Below are 18805 nucleotides of genomic sequence, written 5' to 3' on the forward strand. Positions count from 1 at the left end.
ATACCATTATAAGTGTCAAACAAATCAATCAAATCAAAAATATTTCTTAAAAAATGTATTTTATTGTATATATAAATTATGACTTATATTCATGTATTTTTTCTCGCGAGACGATTCTATAAATAATTCGTTTACACTTTTGTTTACACTGAAAATTCACTTGTAAAAGGCAGGTAACACAATTATTATGTTCCATACGATGCTGATATACATTTACTATATTTATTATGGCAGCATGGTATTGTGTTCTGAAATTTTCGAACACATGATGTACGTTTCTCTCGTGGATATATCATTTATATATATTTATATATCGTTGCTTAATTTAAAAAGTTATGAAGAAAATTACTGTTAAAAATATTTCGTTTAAAATTAGGTATAAAAGTTCTGTATGATGAAGAAGTTGCAATTATTTCTAACTATTTTGTACAAAAGTTCAATTAATGACAATATATACAGTGATTCGCAAAATATAAAAATCAAGAGCAACAGATAAATAAATAAATTAATTAATTAAATTAAATATGACATGAAAAAGAAAAAGTAGTTATTTAACTTTACTCACTCTGTATAATTACACATGATTGCGCAATACTGACTGATACCGTCTGTGTCTCTATAGTCATATTACAAATCGCATCGTATACATACACGCACAATTAATTAAATATAATTAGTAAGTCGATAAAAATATTTTCATACTGTACAAATAAGTTAATAAAACCTCGATTTCGTTTTACACTGTCAACGACTAGCCAAACTTTTGGCAGTTTCTCGTATTCGGATGTTACACAGGTATATAGTATTATACCTATATAGTATGCGATATCTCGGCCGAGAACTTGACCTATCACGGTGTTGTAGCTGTACAATAATGGTAATCTAATCTCGTATTAACATTATTTATTATTTATTACTTATTATTTATTTATGAGCTTTTTCTTAAAGAATCTATATAAGTTTTACATGCATTCCGCGAAATATTTGTTATAATCCCGCGTATCTATAGCGTTAATTCCCGAGTCTATGTTTAAAGGATATTTTCTTATTTAAAAAATCCCGAGTTGAATGCTTATATTCGACGCGAAAGGAAATTGTAATATTCTTCACTAACAACATGAAGTCTACGAAGGAAGTCAACTTCTCCTTACTCTTTGGACAAGGTTTTTACTTTACTTATATGGAAATCATTTGTCAGAGAAATGTCAGAGAATTCTCTGTGTTCGAGAGAAGAAGTCTAAGTGCGCGTTTCTTTTTTTTTTCTCTTTAGACATGAATTATCTAGTGTAAAATTATAATTATATAATTGCAATTACATTGCATGTAATTGTTCCGATATCCTCGTGAGAGGTTCTTCATCGAGTTCACTCGAAATTTGATTCCAATGCTCGTCCTCTTCATCCTCTTCGTCGTGCTTCGAATCTTCCCTAAAAAATAATCAACATTTTTTATTTATAATAAAAAATATATATAGTAAAAATCAGGAGAGTATAAGAAAAAATGTAAAAAATATGTATTGATTTTCTGACAGCTTTAATAAAAATAAATATCTATAATATGATAATTGTAAGAGACCCTGCAGAAGGCTACTTCGAAAAGAAGGTAGAACGCAAATGATCGGAGATCTCGTGTCTTTCAACAAATAAAATAATTCTACGATTTTTGATGCTGCAAATTTATATTGTAGATCGAAAATTATGAAAGTAATGTTACTAACTGATATTTATTGGTGGAGGGTAGAAATAAGGATTTCGGGCAATCCTTAAAGTAAGGCCAGCACTCGCCGTGAAATTTCCCGCGATTTTCCGCCTCGACATATTCCTTGAGGAGATTCGCAAACGGCGATCGACTGGCACTAAAAGCGAATTTATTGCGATTTTATTCAACATCTTTTTATATTCAATATAACTTTTATATATATATATAATTGTACATAATTTATATTTAATTTTTATATGTAATTATAAAATATACTTATATTTTACAGATTAAAATAAAGTAAAATTATATACTTATATTTTAAAATAATATACTTATATTTTACAGCTATTAAAATAAAGTAAAATTATTTCGCAAGCATATCTCGCGAAAAATTTACACTTGCAACTAATTGAATTGAATCCGACTTACGTGAAGAACAACTTTAGCATCTCGCCGATCAGGCCAAAGTTATTGAGATGGTGTCCCTGGACCTCGCAAATCGCCCTCAACAAACACGCTTTTCCATTCATTCCCAAAGCGCTCAGCATATCTTCGGCAGTGCCATAAAGTAAGGCCCGTTCTCCGCCATGGAACGCGTTTTTCGGCACCTCTGCCGTGTCCCGCTTGTGCAATCTACGTTTGATGAAGGCTGCAATAAAATCCGCCATCATCATGCCGGCCTGTCGGCTCTTTAGCTTCCTGTCAAAGTTAGGCGGCAAGGCACCATACGGATTTTCGTTGTCCGTCAAGCCCAGCTTGTCGAAGTCGACTGAAAAGGAATTAAATAAATTAATAATAAATTCGAGAATAATTTTAAGAGAATGAGAATCGACATTATAGAATTATTTAATATTTAAATGAATTAAAAAAATAGAAAATACTTCAATAAATACATTTATAAATATATATATAACATTATCCTTTTTTAAATAGATTTTATTTTAACGGAATTTTTATACAAATCTTAATTTATTTTTCAAAAAATAGAGTCTAATGTTTCTCTATTTACAATTTTCGAATTTCTCACAAGAAATAAATTAATTCTCAATGTCAATTAATACAATAATTATTGATGTCGAGTTAAATCATATCTTTCTTGTTCTTTTGAGTTAAAAATAAAAAATTTTTCAATGGATCAAATATATAGAATTTCTTCTTCAAATAGATATTCTTAATTCGACAGAATTTTAATACAGATCTTAATTTAATTTTCAAAGGAAGATCGAAATCTGTGTTCACTCTCTCTTTGTATAATATTGAATTTCTCACAGGAAGTAATTAATTTTTAATATCAATTAATATTTAATATTTAATAATTATTTAATATTTAATAATTTTGATTAATTAATTAACATTTAATATTTAATAATTTCAATTAAAACACTGTAATCATTGATGACATCGAATTGAGTCACATGTTCCTCAATCTTTTTCGCTTTTGCCTTGTTTTCCTCTCTAATATTTATGATCGCAAGAGAATTCGATTCGCAAGACCTCGCTCTGTACGAGACCTCAAGAAAAAAAGATCAATGTTCCGCGCAGCGGGATGATTAATGGATGAACAGACTCACTCGTGAACGGCAGACTGATGGTCATATTGCTGAGGAAACCGTAAGGTGGATGCCTGACGAAGGGCAACGCTAACGTTGGCGTGATCGTCATGATTGTTCCAGGCGGCAGCGCGATTCGTCCGTCATTCGTGAACCAAAGGACCCTCTTTTGTCTGTGATGTGGCCGTTGGCCGGTAGCCTCGTTCTTCGCGTCCCTTTCGACACCGGACGATTCTTTCAGCAGGACCAGGCCGAGTAGCAACAAGAGCTCTCTTCGCGTCATCTTGTCGTCCGAGCAGCTGCGATCAAAATCAGATCTCGTGAGCGGATTGTCGTATTCGCGGGTATAATTAGCAAATAATTATTAGATTCGTGAGCATCGGTCGGCGGAGTAATCTAGATTCCTGTCTTCGAAGGTTTATTTTATTCCTGGATCATTGTTTTTCAGAAAGAAGCAATCGATCTAACCACGGAAAATAAAGTTAATAGGTATTTTCACGTCATCGTAGATCGTAGAGTGTGCGGATTAAATTAATAGTCTTATTTACGAATACCCCGTAATTCTGTCGTTTCTTTTAATGGCGCGATGGCGTTTCAAGTAGGCCGCACGACAGATCCCGCGGAATTATTTGCGATAAATCGCAACGCACACGATGCGTGCGTGTATTATACGCATCGCACTCACGAGACTTACGGTACCCGCGTTGGATCTCTCTTTCTCTCTCTCGCTCTCTCGAGGTAAAACGTCTCCGCAGGCATCGGGGAGGGAAAAAAATTTTTCCCCGACAGATATCGCCGATGGATTTTGTCGTCATCGGTGTGATTAACATCCTGTTCGCGTGCGAGAAAATTTTCGCCTGATTGATATTCGGGACGAGCGCGTCTGGCCGCGAGCTTAGCCAATTCGGTCAATTAGAAATTTAATTTGGGAATAAGGAGAATAAATTGCTCTTTAGCTTCTTTTTTTTCGAAATAATCGTGCGTTGTTTTTTTCGAGCGTGAACCTTTATTCCATCCAACGTATATCTGACATCTAAAACTTTAATAAAAATTTATTAATTATACTAAAAAAATAAAAATAATGTAATAAAAATATAATAAAAATTTATTAATTAAATATATTTTCTTAAATATTTTATTAATTTTAATAAAATTAATTTATTAATTATAATAAAAATAAAAATAATATAATAAAAATTTATTAATTAAATATGAAACTTTGTTAATTAAATATAATATATTTTTTAAATTTATTAATTATGAAGTCACAAACACACACGCATTGGATTAAGAATTCGAAAATAAAGAGCTTCGGAATTTTTGTGTTTCACTTTAGATTATCTTTTTATACGCATACTTTTATAAGGACATGCAGGACTAAATCATATCGCCTTTATGATAAAAATGCACATCTTCTCTCTTCTTTCCTTTACGTCATAAGATGCGTGTGACGTGCACACGTCGTTTCATGTCTTCCTTATTACGGTTTTGCCAGGTTCAGTAAGCTTTGGTCGATTCCGTACCTTTTTGATCGGTGTAACAGTATATACGAACTGCAAAACCCCCCCGTGGTTAAAGGGGGGAACCAGGCGACTGGGCTTCGCCCTAGAAAAACGTGATGTTGTTTGTCCGTATAGGTACACATATCCTTGTCGTGTATACTGTAGTGTACATACCGTTTGTTTCTCGAATCACGATAATTCTGCGAATGAGCCGAGCAAAAATATTGATCATGTTAAAATAATTTGTTATAATTCTTGAATTTTTTTACATTATATTGTATATTATATTTTATTACATTTATAAAAATTATATGTTATAATTATAATTTATATATATTATAAACATTATAAATTATAAATTATAATTATAATTTATATATAATAATTATACATAGAATAAAACGATTGCATATATATTGCAAATAATTATAGTATTCTTTTTTTCGACTATTTGTTATTAAGCTATTAATAATTCTTTCCCAAAGCATACGTTTAAATTTAATTACGATATTGATATATTTATTCATAATAATTGCAACTGAGCACTTTAACTTACGATCTAAATTTTTGACAGTTTGTGAAGAGGATCAGCATTCCTTCCACGTATTCATTTTAATACTGATTTTAATATACGCCGATGTAACGAGTTTTACGAACTTGCCCCGAAATTTGTCCACATTTAATCCGCTTCGTGTCCCGAATATCGTAACAATTCGTTATCGAATACGACCGGTATCATTCGAAATGTTTTTCACTTAAAGAATTATTTTACAACTACGGTAACAATTTAACTGAGGTAGATAAATGACTAATAAATACTGTGGTCGTCCACGTTTTGCACCTAATCAATTTAAATGACAGACAGAATTAATCTGAATTGTTAATGAAATTCGAAAAGAAAATTTTGCTGTGATCCTTACCAAAGCTAAATCAAACTTGTTATAAAGTTTGATTGAGAAAAATTATCTCACAAAGATCATTCTAATATGAAACTAATATTTATCCAACGCAGTGATTAATATTTGGCAGCGGGATCTAAAATTGCCAAAAGATATTAGAATTTGCTATAAATGTTACAATCTTTTAGCAAACACAGCGATAAATTTTTCTGATGATACCTAGAAATCTACCTACATCAGCGAAACATTATTTTGAGTGTTGTGAGATATTCTATTAGAACTCAACGGAAATCAACGTAACCGACTTGATTTGATCTAGATCGTCGGCGAACCGGCCCACATCGTCCGACACGACGAGAGTGAAGTTCGGCAGGGGAATGAGGGAAGAAGAAGAAGAAGAGCAGGGGAGAAAAGGTGGGCCGACCGCTAAGTGCATTGCGCGGAATACGAAATGTGATTGACCCGTATATTTTGATATGCACGCGGTGTCGTCCGCGCGAGGAGAACGAACTCGACCGAGACGGCGCCTCTTTATTAAGTCACCTGTAATTAGGTCCCGTACCCCTGATATCGACCGCGGTGCGTGTTTTTCGACCAAACACCGTTAACTTGTAAAATGGGTCGTTTTTAAGTGGTTCCTCCTCATCTTTTTAGCGGTTCAAGAGAGACCCCAAATTCGCGAGCGGATTCTTTTTTTTATTGAGCAAAGCAATGAAATTCGCGGTTCCTTAGGTATTCCAAGTGGATGTTATACGTCTCGTTATATGTTCTAACTGTTTATGACCAGAATGAGATATTAAGCCGGAGCTTCAGAAAAAATCTGGGAAAAGAATCCAAGAGTATCGTGAAATAGATAATACTTGAATGAAGAAAGAAGAATGATTAAAGATCTTTCTGGATTTAATTAAGCTCTAGATAAGATAGAAATAAATGAGAATTTTCATTTTGCATAGAGACTTTCATTTCTTAAATATCGCATTCTCGAAATATTGGCAATTAATTTATACATTTTTTTCTTTTTTTCCTTTTTAAGTTTTTACAATTGCAAAATATTGAGAATGCTAATTTCCTAAGAAATACGCAAAAAGGGAGAAGAGATTTAGTACTATTATTTAACATTGTAAAATTTTGTATTATACTTTTTTCATATATTCTAAAAGACAATCGATTTATTTTATTGATGCATGTCTTGTTAATTTGCGAGGGTTCGATTAAATCTCTTCAATCTATGTAAATCTAATGCCTAAAATCATTTCGCGGTTGAATTGCGTGATGAGCCAATTTCGACGATAACACGTGTTACGGTTGCGCTTCGGAAACACGTTGCGCCTGATCTTATATGCACCCATACAGATGCACATTTTGCATTCCTCCGCATCAAAATATAACGAATTCCTGACCTAGTGCCCGCGCTTAACGGTAGTATCAATGTAACATGCGCATTAAAAAATTGCGCTCTCGATAGCTTTCGTAAAAAAAAAGAATAAAATTATTTATGTATATTTTAAATTATTCGTTTATCAATTGATATGTATCGTAATCTTATTCGATTAATAAGATCAAGTCAAATATTAGATTCTGAAATTAATCTTTGAATCTTTGAATATTTGATCTGGAAATCGTTAACGGAATAAAAAAAAATGAATCGACAGTTCATTCACGAGTTTCGTCGATTCATAATTAATATAAAATCACTTGTTTTTTATTGTGACCTCCGAGATTGTTATTCGCGACGAGTGCCAAGAAGCGCCTCAGTAAATAATTAATTTACGAGCGTAGTCAAGTATGATGAGGAATAATTATCGGACGATCGTAATCAACTTTCTAATCGTATGCGACACGTGCCAATGTTTTCCCGAGCGAACAATTAAACCGTTGGCGTAATTACTACGAAAAAGAACAGTAAGTTAATAACACATCATAAAAAAATAAGATCAAATGAATTTTGATTTTGACTGCTTTCTACGACACACTTTTTTGGATGTTAGCAATGATAAAAATTAGATTTTTAGGTGGAAATGTAGGAAACGTAGGCATTTAAATATCGAGATACAGAAAAATTTCTAAAAAAATTAAATATTACGATAGATAATATTTTGATTTTCTTTTAAGAGAATAATAATTTGAATAAAATTGCGTTATTTTCGCGTAAGTAGCGTAATATAAGATTATACAGATTGCAAATCACTGATTTCGAGAGATTTATTGCGTATCGCGATCGCCTTTTCCATGTAATACAAATATTTCTTTCATAAAACGATACGCACGCATTCATTAATGTGCGAACATGTACAAGATCGTGCTTCTGTAATCCGAGATTTTCCACATCATAGCGAAAGCGAATGTGACGATTCGCAGACGATCTGCTGCAATCGTCTCATATGCATAAATTATGGCGATCTAGATGTGAAGGTAAATGAAGATATAAAATGTGCGCGAAAGCTTTATTAGAATATAATTAATTATATTCTATATCACGATAATTAATTATCGTGCACATATGCGAGATCAGATCAAGTCTTTTTTTGCTAGAAAAAAAATTGGAATCATAAAATTTGGATATTTCATAATGAAATAAGAAATATTATTAAAAATGATTGATAACTTATCCTTTTTGCCCATTAAAAATGAAGAAAGGCAATTAAATATAAAATATATTAATTTTATATAAATATATGAATTTAATAATACATATAATGTATCTTTAATTAATATAATCTGAAATATATATAACATTGTAGTATTTTTACATTTTCATTCAACATCCCAAATTCATATTTTAAAATTAAATAAGGGCTTTAATTAAGTTAAGGTAATCAATCAAATAAAGTTACAAAAGGAAGTGAACTAAAGTTACAAAGTGAATTAATTAGACATCGAGCAGAGTTAATTGAGGAATCGGAGGGATTGATAGCGGTTTTGCGCACTAATAAGATGATGATTGTTAAGGTCGAGGCCATGGCCCGGATATCGCCTCAAGGATCCGAGTAATGTATCTGGGTCTTACACCTTGAAACCTGTCAGATGAGCAAAGTTGAACGGGTAGGAAAATCCGGATTTTCAAAGAAATGCCGACGAGGTCGCGTTGACACGCGATTTTATAATACGTGATCCTCTGTGATGTAACGAATCCAAGTACCGTTCACACGAGGGAGCGAAGATAAATTCATATTCGTGCCGAAAAATGCGAAATGCATTGACACTTTTATTATATCCGTTATTTAAAATAATCGAATCTTAATATCCTTGATATTTATTTCATATTCATTATCAATTTTCCATCCATCTTGTTTTTAAAAAATTACACAAAAAAAAATAAGTGTCAAATCAAAACTTATATACTGAAATTAACGCATTCATTGTTTTGTACATACGCAACAATCTATAATCTTCTTAGGAGAATTTCATAATTTTAAATTTCAACAATATTATAGTCTTATTTCAATATTGTAATTGTCATCTCAAGAATATATAATTATTTAATTCTACTTTAAGAAAATTATAATCTTTGATTTAAAAACGTTATTTTCTGTTTAACATTGCTTCCTTTCCACTCAAGAAAATTAAATCTTAAATCATAAGAATATATTTTTCTTGAACTATATAAAATGGCTTTATTCAAGCAATTCTATTTTTTTTAATTAACGCAATATAATCTCATTTCAAGATTTTCGTGTTAAAACTAAAGATATTTTCAAAACAAGAATATCTTTTTTTTTTGTATAAGGATCTTAAATATGAGAATTTCGAGAAATAAAAGATTAATAATGTAAATTGTAAATTAATAAGAAAATCTTGTTTCTTCATTAATATCTCAATCAGATTATGCCGAAGATTTTAATTCATGCGCTTCGCGATCGCTGCAGCCTCGAAAATAGCAAGTTTGCGTTAGCAACGAGCTGCAAAATCTATGTTTCGCAGAAAGTACAGTGAGAGATCGATTCCTCATAGTGTGTATTTCAAGAAGATATACACATTCATTGCGAATGTATAAATACGCGACCGTTATGCTGCATCTACGCATTCATGTGTATGCTTCTAAATCGATGCTGCGCTCACAGTATAATCATAAACTCCAGCATATTCCACTACACGTGCCTAACCACGGAGATTAATCCATTCGCTCGCTTCAACAAATCGTAATCCGAGATCCACCTGTCCATTATCGACCAACAACGCTTTTTCGAGTCGCGACATAGAACGAAAAAAAAAATCGAATAATGGTACGGAAGAAAAAAGTTGAGGGATGCGGAAGAAAAATGTTGATGCTCGATTGAGCTTGACAATCGCCAAGGAAGAGAGGCATTACTTTTTCACTACAATCACGTATCGCTAACGTCAAATAATCATTCAATGTTGTAAAGATAAAATCGATAAAATACATGCAAGCTTTTATAGTAATCCATTTTGTAACCGAAATATTTCATTATTAAAATTTTCATTGATTAAAAGAATTTATACGTTTATATGTTATATATTATATTTTTATGCGTTATACGTTATATATTATATATTTATATGTTCGATAAGTGGATAAAATTTTATAATAAGGAATTTAAAAAATAAAAAAAATACTTTGCCGTGTTGTTATAGACAGGAAAAAGCAAAAAGAGGGAAAGTTGATTAAATCCGAGATGGCTGTAATTAACAAACTAACGATTAATAAGCTTGTTTTACCTTTATTCACAACAATAGGAGATTTTGCGACGGTGCAGCGGCTCGGATCGTATCCGCCGACCGGTGATATGTAGGGTAAATCTTGATACACACTGATTAACAGAGTTGATTAACAGAGAGCTGGCACACAACGGCTTTGCGCGTCGAAGCAATAGACGCGCAGATGTCCAATTTTTACGCACGCATTGTTCCTCGTCCGTACCCGAATAAGATGAAGAGTGTCTATTTTACCCGGCCATTGTCGGCCATGAAGAAAGAAAGAGGGAGAAGGAAGAAAAAAAAAGGGAAAAAAGGAATAAAGCGAGCCGATCCAGTCCCCGCACCTGGTTAATGCCCGTTCCGTTTCGTGCCTATCCAGAAAACGAACGAGTGGACGGATATCGAGATATCGAACGCTGTTTCCCGCGACTCGCACACATGATGATGTAATCTGTCATCGCACAGATGATCCAGTCGCCGCATGGATCTTATCCGCGACGCTTCATCCCGTGCGTTGCTTGGCTTTTATGCTCCAAATCAATTGAATATAGGTGGCACGATTAATTACTTTGTGGAAAGGGGGATGAAGACTCGTCCTAATCCCTTCGTCCGAACAAATGTCATCGATCTTTGCAGATCGAGATTGAGTCGCCGAGTATCCTCCACGTTTATCAATATAAATCTGTCTGTATTAATCTTGATGGGCTTCTCGAAGCGCAGTACATCGCCTTTTCTATCCTTGATGTTTCATCCGCGGATTTCACATCAGTCTTGCTGGGGCACCACATGAACTCGCACTTTGTAGAGACTTGTACTCTATTGTATCGCTTCGCGAATATCTTTTTCGCGATACGCTCTATCAGTCCGAATATTTGTTTCGTTCCAACATCGCGCGGTTTCCGACTCGTCTCGGCTTTTCGACTTGGAGCACGCCTCGCGATGCGTCAAGCGGCCGTAGCGCACCGGATTCGGTTGCGTGCGCACTGAAGCAAAGGTAGCTGTGCCAGTGCCTCGCGCGCCGACTTTTTCAGACTGATCGCGATTCCCCGTGATCGCGCCTTCTCTTCTCCGGCTCTGGCACGAACGCGTGTCTCCCCTACCTTAAGCTTCCTCTTCTCCCCCAATATGCGATCTTGGGCTGTGTGCTGATTAATTGATATTTATTTGTTAATATTTCATAATTTATTTATTATTTTTATCTTGGAGATAAATTTATATTATTTATCATTATTATATATATTGATATTATTATACTGATATTTGATATTTATTTGTTAATATTTAATAACAATTTATTATTTTTATATCGATATCTTAAAGATAGATTTATATCATTATTTACATATTATATAAATAATAATCTAAATCTATCTCTGAGATATCGATAAAAATAATCGTTATTAAATAACAAATAAGTATTAAATCGATGTAACGATATCAATATAAAATATGAATATAATAATATCAATGATAATATTAAATATTAATAATAGTATTATTATTACAATTTATATACATATTACGTTATATGTATATTATTTGCAATTTATGTTATTACTTACATATTAATTTTATATATATATATATATATATATATATATATATATACATAAGAAGGAGATAAAAGTATAAATACAACTCAAGAAACGAACATAGAAAAATATATATACAATAATATATATTTTTCTATGTTCGTTTCTTGAGTTGTATTTATACTTTTATCTCCTTCTCTCTCATGAAGAAGAAAATGTGATGACTTAAAGCTTGATAAAATCTAAATAAACATGATAACCTTTCCTCTCCCTTTTCCATAGTTCTCGAAGGAACCATTTCATGATTCGAAAATACAGTTGATCCAATCTCCTTGAACATATCGTGTCTTTCCTAAGGAATAAGGAAAAATGGAGAAAGAGAAGTGGATTAAAATTCATATACACGTTATATTGAGAAGATGTGGTGCACAAAAAGTAGTCTCGAACCAAGGTATATCTCAAAATTGAAATAGATTAATTGATTAAAACAGAACATTGATTTAATGGATATACATATTTTCTAAATTTTCTTCAAATTAAATTTTTATAAATTTAATTTAAATATAACAAAAGCTATTAAAATATTGAAATATCTCGACAAAAAAGTTTTTTATAAGGAAAATGAATGTTAAATATAATAAAGTAATTCAATCAGACGAGCTCAATCTTTTGTCTCTCTCATCGTATTGCGTTTTTGACAGGACACACTGGCTCGTCTTCGTAGAGGAAAACATTTCTTCAGAATAAAGACGATGTATTGTGACGTATCGCGCGAACCCGCTTCGAGAAAGAGAGAGAGAGAGAAAGAAGCGAGTTCTCCCTCTCTCTCTCTCCCACCCCCGTTGGCGTTCTGGATCTAAATACAAGATTGATATTGAGAACGAAGAGACGCACGCGGAAAAGGAAGACAGGTGTTACGCAAATGAAGGAGCTAGCTGGCCGAAGAATGAAAAAAGGGGAAAATCGAGGTACGTCTACGTGAGGATAGCGGTATACAGACATCGCCGTGAAGACGAGAAAAAGGGGGTTAAACAGGGAAAGGTGGTTACGGTCGTAGAGCGTTATAATGATATTACCGTTAACAATAACGAAAACGATAGGAATAAGAATAAGGATAGATAGCAAATCACCCCCTTTCCCATCTTTTAATTTCAACAATTTTTTTTCTTCCTCTTATCATGTATAACGCATTCATTTTTTTTTATAATATCGAAAGCTTGATAAAATTTATATCTCTCAAATTTTACATTTTTCATGCGAACATTTAATATGCATTAGGTCTTAAGGCTCCGGAGTAATCAGTTTTTTCGCATTTTCAAGGCTTCATTTCGGACTCAATTTACGGCTATTTATAAATTGTGAAAGGAAAGGATTAGTATCCGTCCATTTTTACAGGTGTACTGAAGAGATTGGGTAGTCTTATTTCATGCAAATATGTTTTTGTTTAGATGTCAGTCGCAATATAAATCTGGGTGTCCTTTCTCGCTTATGACGTCACGATTTAAAGATGGCCGCGGTGACTACTCCGGAGCCTTAAATAATTTTTTTTTCCTTTTTTGTGAAATGCACTTAAAATTTTTATAATATCGAGAACTTGACAAAATTTATATCTTCTGAAATTTAATATTTTTCATGTGCATTTATTATGCATGTATAATACATTCAATTTTTTAATGCCGGAAACTTGATAAAATTTATATCTCTCAAATTTAATATTTTTCATGTGAACTATGCATTAGGTCTTAAATAATCTTTTTTTCCTTTTTTGTATAATGCACTTAAAATTTTTATATTATCGAAAACTTGATAAAATTTATATCTTTTGAAATTTAATATTTTTCGTGCATTGTTAGGACCTAAATAATTATCTTGTAATAATAATCATAAATCGTCCAAACTCGATCTTATAAATATTAATGCTTAGAGGGTCTCGAGCGAAAAGAAAAAACGCGAGGAGAATTTAAAAGGTTTTCAACATATTTTATTAGACTTGTCTGTGGAACGAACAAGGCTTTTCTCATAATACGATAATACTAAATCTAAATGAAATCTTCGAAGGCTCGCGCGATCCTCGCACGCTGAATCTCTCCGCCGAAGGAAATTCTTTACATTATTTTTGTTTTTCGACGAAGGGACGAGAAGAGCTCGTCGGATACGCGTGTCAGGATACGCGCGAGTCCCTCTTTCATAACAAATCGCATAATTTGAACAAATCGTCACGTACGAAGATACGATCGAAACGGGAAGGAGAGAAAAAGAAAACAACGTGTGCGTATAACAATTATACGCAATTAGTCATAACGTATCGCGCTTTAAACATAATTAATCTTATATAAATCAATATATATATATATATCTACCTATAGGACCTTACGATTCCTGTACGATCTACAATAAGTCGATAATATGGCACTTACTATATAGTTTAAGGTGTTTGCGTGTGTCTGTGTGTAAGAGCCTTAAAATCGCGGTACATGATAACCGATTATTAGTTATTGTCTAAGTAGTAGAGCGATATGCTTATCGACGCGGAGAGTGAAACTGCTCGCGCGTGGCTGTAACAGGTTCGTGCAGCTGATAAATACCGGATATTTGTGTCCCTGTACATATATATATATATGTGTACGTGTGTGATGTCGGTCCATCTTCTACATCAAAGTCGGTTAACGCCGCGCGAGCCTGTATACATGTACGAGTGTGTGCGTGTGTATCTGTGTGCCCGGATAACGGACGGAATTGTGCACAATCCTCGTCCCGCCTCATTTCATTTCGTGTATAAAAATGTCGAAATATAAGATCTTTTACGATATATATTGCCTCGTCGCGCGATATAAGGGCGCAGATATTCGCCGATTCGATTATCTTCCGCCCCGAGCGATCGGAATCCCAAGTCCCCTTCTCGCTATCGTCGCTTATATCGAATTCGGTTGGATGCGCATCCAATAAAATTCACCGTTAACGCAATCCGATAACAATCGCTTCGAAAGGAGTAAAATCTCTCGATTGATCGATAATGATTTAACCCGCTTCTCTCTCGAAAATCTCGAAGAATCGTCAACAATTCTTAATTTAATTTAATTTAACTTGGATTAATTGGCTCGAGAGGAGCGAGTCAAAGTTCCTGTCATCACAATATTACACATATTTTCGAGAATATATATAAAAGATTTATATTCATGATCTAATTTCTCTCTTCGTTGCGCGAAGAATTTTCGTGACCGGTAGACCGCGTAGAGATTATAATCGAACACACGATAAGTACCTCTTGTTCTGCCGAAAGAGAGTGATTTTATTCTATTCCCGAGATATATCTCGTCTTAACGAGGGTGAGCAAGATACGATCGTATAATAACACTATAGGAAGCTCCGTTCGCCGTCAACTCGAATGGCGGATTAAGATACGATATTCTTGGCGAATTGTCGTTGTTGTACGTAATGGTCGTAGCTCTATACGCTAAGAAAGACGTCCCTCTCGCGAGTCGAGAGACGTCCCCGTAAAAAGGCACACTTAATTCTAGGTCGTTCAGTTTTGTACGATAGTAACTGCCGAATCTCTCGAGTTTCCAGCGAATCCTGCACGCATTCGATATACGAAAGATACGATCGACAACAACGCTCTAAAAAAAAAAAAAAATAAGGTCGAATAGGGGTCGAGATTTAGACACTTGGCTATGGCTCTATGGCAGTATGGTTGTTCCGTTGTAAAAGTACGGTGATTCACAATAATTTAGAGTGCCTCCCTTGCGAACTTAACATCTACGACAGGTCCTTCACGATTGAGTTTGAAATCCTCAGCAAAAATGTCGCGAGACGATTTATATGTCATTCAAATCGGATTTCTTGAAAATTAAGCTTCAGAAAAAACATTACACACACACAGTATTGTAATTTTTCTTATTTAAATTTTAATTATTTTATAATTTTTTATTTAGTTTATCTAGAAAAACATACAATGCCGAAAATTTGAAGCGTACAGCTTTGAATTTCATAAAAGTAAGATTTCGTTAAAAATTTAATATTTGATATTTTTAAAAAATTTGATATTTTTAAAAATTTATCAGATATTAAAGAGATATAAATTATGTTTTTTCTCAGACAAAGTTCATTTTATGATATATTAATATATATTAATAAATATTTATATATATTAATATATATTAATAAATATATTAATAAAATGTTATTAGAAATATTATTTAATATAATCGGAAATTATCAAATAATTATCAAATAATTTGATAATTAATTTGATGAAAATAAATATAATAGTAAATATATAATATTAATATATTTAGTGTACTTTATAAATTTGAAAAATTAATTATAAATGCAATAGTAGAAAATTGACGATAAATTATAATTTTTTCGGCGATATTTTTGCTAAGGAAATTTCCATTTAAGATTCAATTTTAGATTCGCCTAGAAATTCGATCCTTTTAGGGCACCCTGCATAATTTTTGCACTAATACTGGGCGTTTAGCGCACCATTCAGATTGTTAACATCAAAACGATAAGATTAATTACAATCACTCTAATCTTAATTCACAACCGAATCGGCTCGTCGGCTCTTTTTGAAAATAAAATTAGAAAGAAGAAAAGAGAAAAATTACACAAAGGATGAATAAACAAAACATTTAAAAGTACAAGTGAAGTCGACTGCTTGTTATTTTCGTTAAAATAATAAAGGAAAGTAGGAAAAAGGAAAAAAATAATAAAAAAAAAAACAACGAAAAGAAAATACACGTGCGCTGGTCTCGCGAAGACGAGAAAGAAATAATCTATACGTTCTCGATATTTATGTCTTCAGGTCAACAATAAGAAAAAAGCTGCTCCAAATCAAAAAAAATTCCGGATGTTGAAAATGGAATTCTCTATGCCATTTTATCAAGATTAGGTAAATAGCATTATCTAATAATTTGCATAATCTAATAATTTAATTACGTATATAACGAGGAAATATGCGGAAGATTCGTGTTTCCGCATGAATATTTCTTGCATGAATATGTCGTGCGATATTGACATCATATTATATATCTCGCTATCGTTTCTTTCTACCTGGCTTCCCCTTCCCTTTGGAAATTCTATTATTTGCCAAAATTCTCAATTCCTCTCTCTCTTTCTCTCTTTTTTCGTATAATTTTTTTTCGCCGCTAGTAGAAATTACCCTTATCACTGTAACAACAAGTAGCATCAAGAGTGTCGTATTAAAAAATAAATTTCAATCGTACATTAATAACATTATTATGAACATTCGTCTTCTGTACATGCCTCCCTAGTAGGATGGCTACTCCTGTTAATTCGTGAATATACATAACTCCCATACGTCGACCTGGATGCAATTTTTCCAGGCGAAATTACGCTTATTTACTTTGTAACATTTATACAAAAATTGCAACGTCATTCTGTCACAACTTCGGGGAGCGATGAGCGCACAATTTAATTATTAATAATTAAAAATAAGAGTCTTTGGTTTTTTGCACACTTCTCCCTAAAATTTCGGCCTATGTCTCGTTAACGCACATCGCTGTCTACACAATATATATACATGTACAAAGGCAAAGCTTTGTCTTTTCATCATTATTTTCTTCAATTTATTATTCTTTCATCGACGCGTCTCGAAACAATACGATACGAGGAGCTTCTTATCGATCTTGAAAACGTGATTGTGCAAAAATGCATTATACTGGCACTTAATTTTTTCTTTATGCTCAAACTAATTTTGATTTAGAATGCATCGTGTTCCAACACGATGATCGTATACAACACGAGATAAATGCGAAACGCGAGGATGATAGAAAATATTTAAGATTCTTTCTTTCTGAAAGTGTTAATGAAATTCAGAAATGACTTAGAATGCAATAGGACGAAAAGCTCAAAATAACCGAAAAGCTTCATTAAAATTTCATCGGAAAGAAGTCGAAATCAGTAAATGAATGGATACGAGAGATCACGCGTCTCGATTGATAGAATTATACAAATGTTCGTTACACTGTAAACTATCTTGTCAATTGTACTGTCAAAAAGATTCGCTCTCGCTATTTCAGTAAAGTGGACCGATCTACACTATATATGTGCGCTATCAGTAATTAGCATCTCGCAGTCTTTCGGGGTTTGCGCTGTTTTCTTGTTGTTTCGCCGTAACTCTGTAACAGCTTGCGTATATACTACGGAAGTAAAGATATAATGTATAATGTTTGCTATACATATACATGTATCTTTATGTCGACATAAAAATCGGAGTTAAAATAAAAGATTATCGTGAGCGGAGGAACACTATTACTAGAAACAATATAGTCTCGATGCCGCGTAGATCATTTTCATTTATCTCTATTCAGCTAACTAACGACCACGTACTTCTCGAAGAGCGAATATAACTTTTGTACTTGTGCGGTTACTTTTTTGTTCTTTTACCTTTTTTTTTTCTCTAATAGCATGCTTATACATATTATTCAGACTTGTTTCTCTTAATTAAGGCAGAGTTTCGTGATGCTCGGGCTAAGCACTTTGGCACTCGCTGGTTTCGGTTAAGTTGATAAATCCCCCTTTACGTCCGCATTACGTATATGCACGCATTACACGTATTTGTCCGATGTTTTTTTCGACTTGAACGTAAAAGGGAATTTTCTTCCTTTTCGTAATTTATAATAAGATCAGGTAATGTAACGGTATGGACTAAACGCGTCGTTATGTATAGCTTCAGGAACGAAGAACGGAGAGAAAACCGCACTCGTCGTCAACACATCATCGTTATTAGCTATTCGACTAATCCAAGAATTAAAAATATAACGCTAGTTTAAAAACTTAAAACGCAACACACGATATAAAAATCCAACGGGCGAATTTTGCCGTCATTTTGGTATTATGGGCAAACGCGAAGAACATCGATTGCCGAGCGATTAACAATTTATTTAATTATATAAAGTCTAACATTTTTTTTAAATTTTTGTCTTTTGTGTTTTTTTTCT

At 33.0% G+C, this 18805-nt stretch overlaps 1 protein-coding gene across 5 annotated transcripts; it reads right to left on the reverse strand.

The window, feature by feature from the left end:
• Window positions 1–545: 545 nt before the first annotated feature.
• Window positions 546–11386, reverse strand: LOC105256401. Of its 5 annotated transcripts, XM_025408192.1 has the most exons (6): window positions 10330–11382; window positions 4609–4953; window positions 3273–3550; window positions 2131–2470; window positions 1718–1855; window positions 546–1427 (listed from the first exon to the last, which is right to left on the reverse strand). In XM_025408192.1, exons 3-6 carry the CDS (start codon window positions 3532–3534, stop codon window positions 1313–1315), a joined length of 855 nt encoding a protein of 284 aa, XP_025263977.1. In that variant the 5' UTR covers window positions 3535–3550; window positions 4609–4953; window positions 10330–11382; the 3' UTR covers window positions 546–1312. The 5 variants fall into 5 exon arrangements, with proteins under 5 accessions (XP_025263977.1, XP_011264565.1, XP_011264566.1 ...); XM_011266263.3 differs by lacking the exon at window positions 4609–4953 and having other exon boundaries at window positions 10877–11386; XM_011266264.3 differs by lacking the exon at window positions 4609–4953 and having other exon boundaries at window positions 10330–11366.
• Window positions 11387–18805: the final 7419 nt, after the last annotated feature.

Source organism: Camponotus floridanus, unplaced genomic scaffold, assembly GCF_003227725.1.
Source record: "Camponotus floridanus strain SB8 unplaced genomic scaffold, Cflo_v7.5 scaffold2, whole genome shotgun sequence".
Classification (NCBI taxonomy): Eukaryota; Metazoa; Arthropoda; class Insecta; order Hymenoptera; family Formicidae; genus Camponotus; species Camponotus floridanus.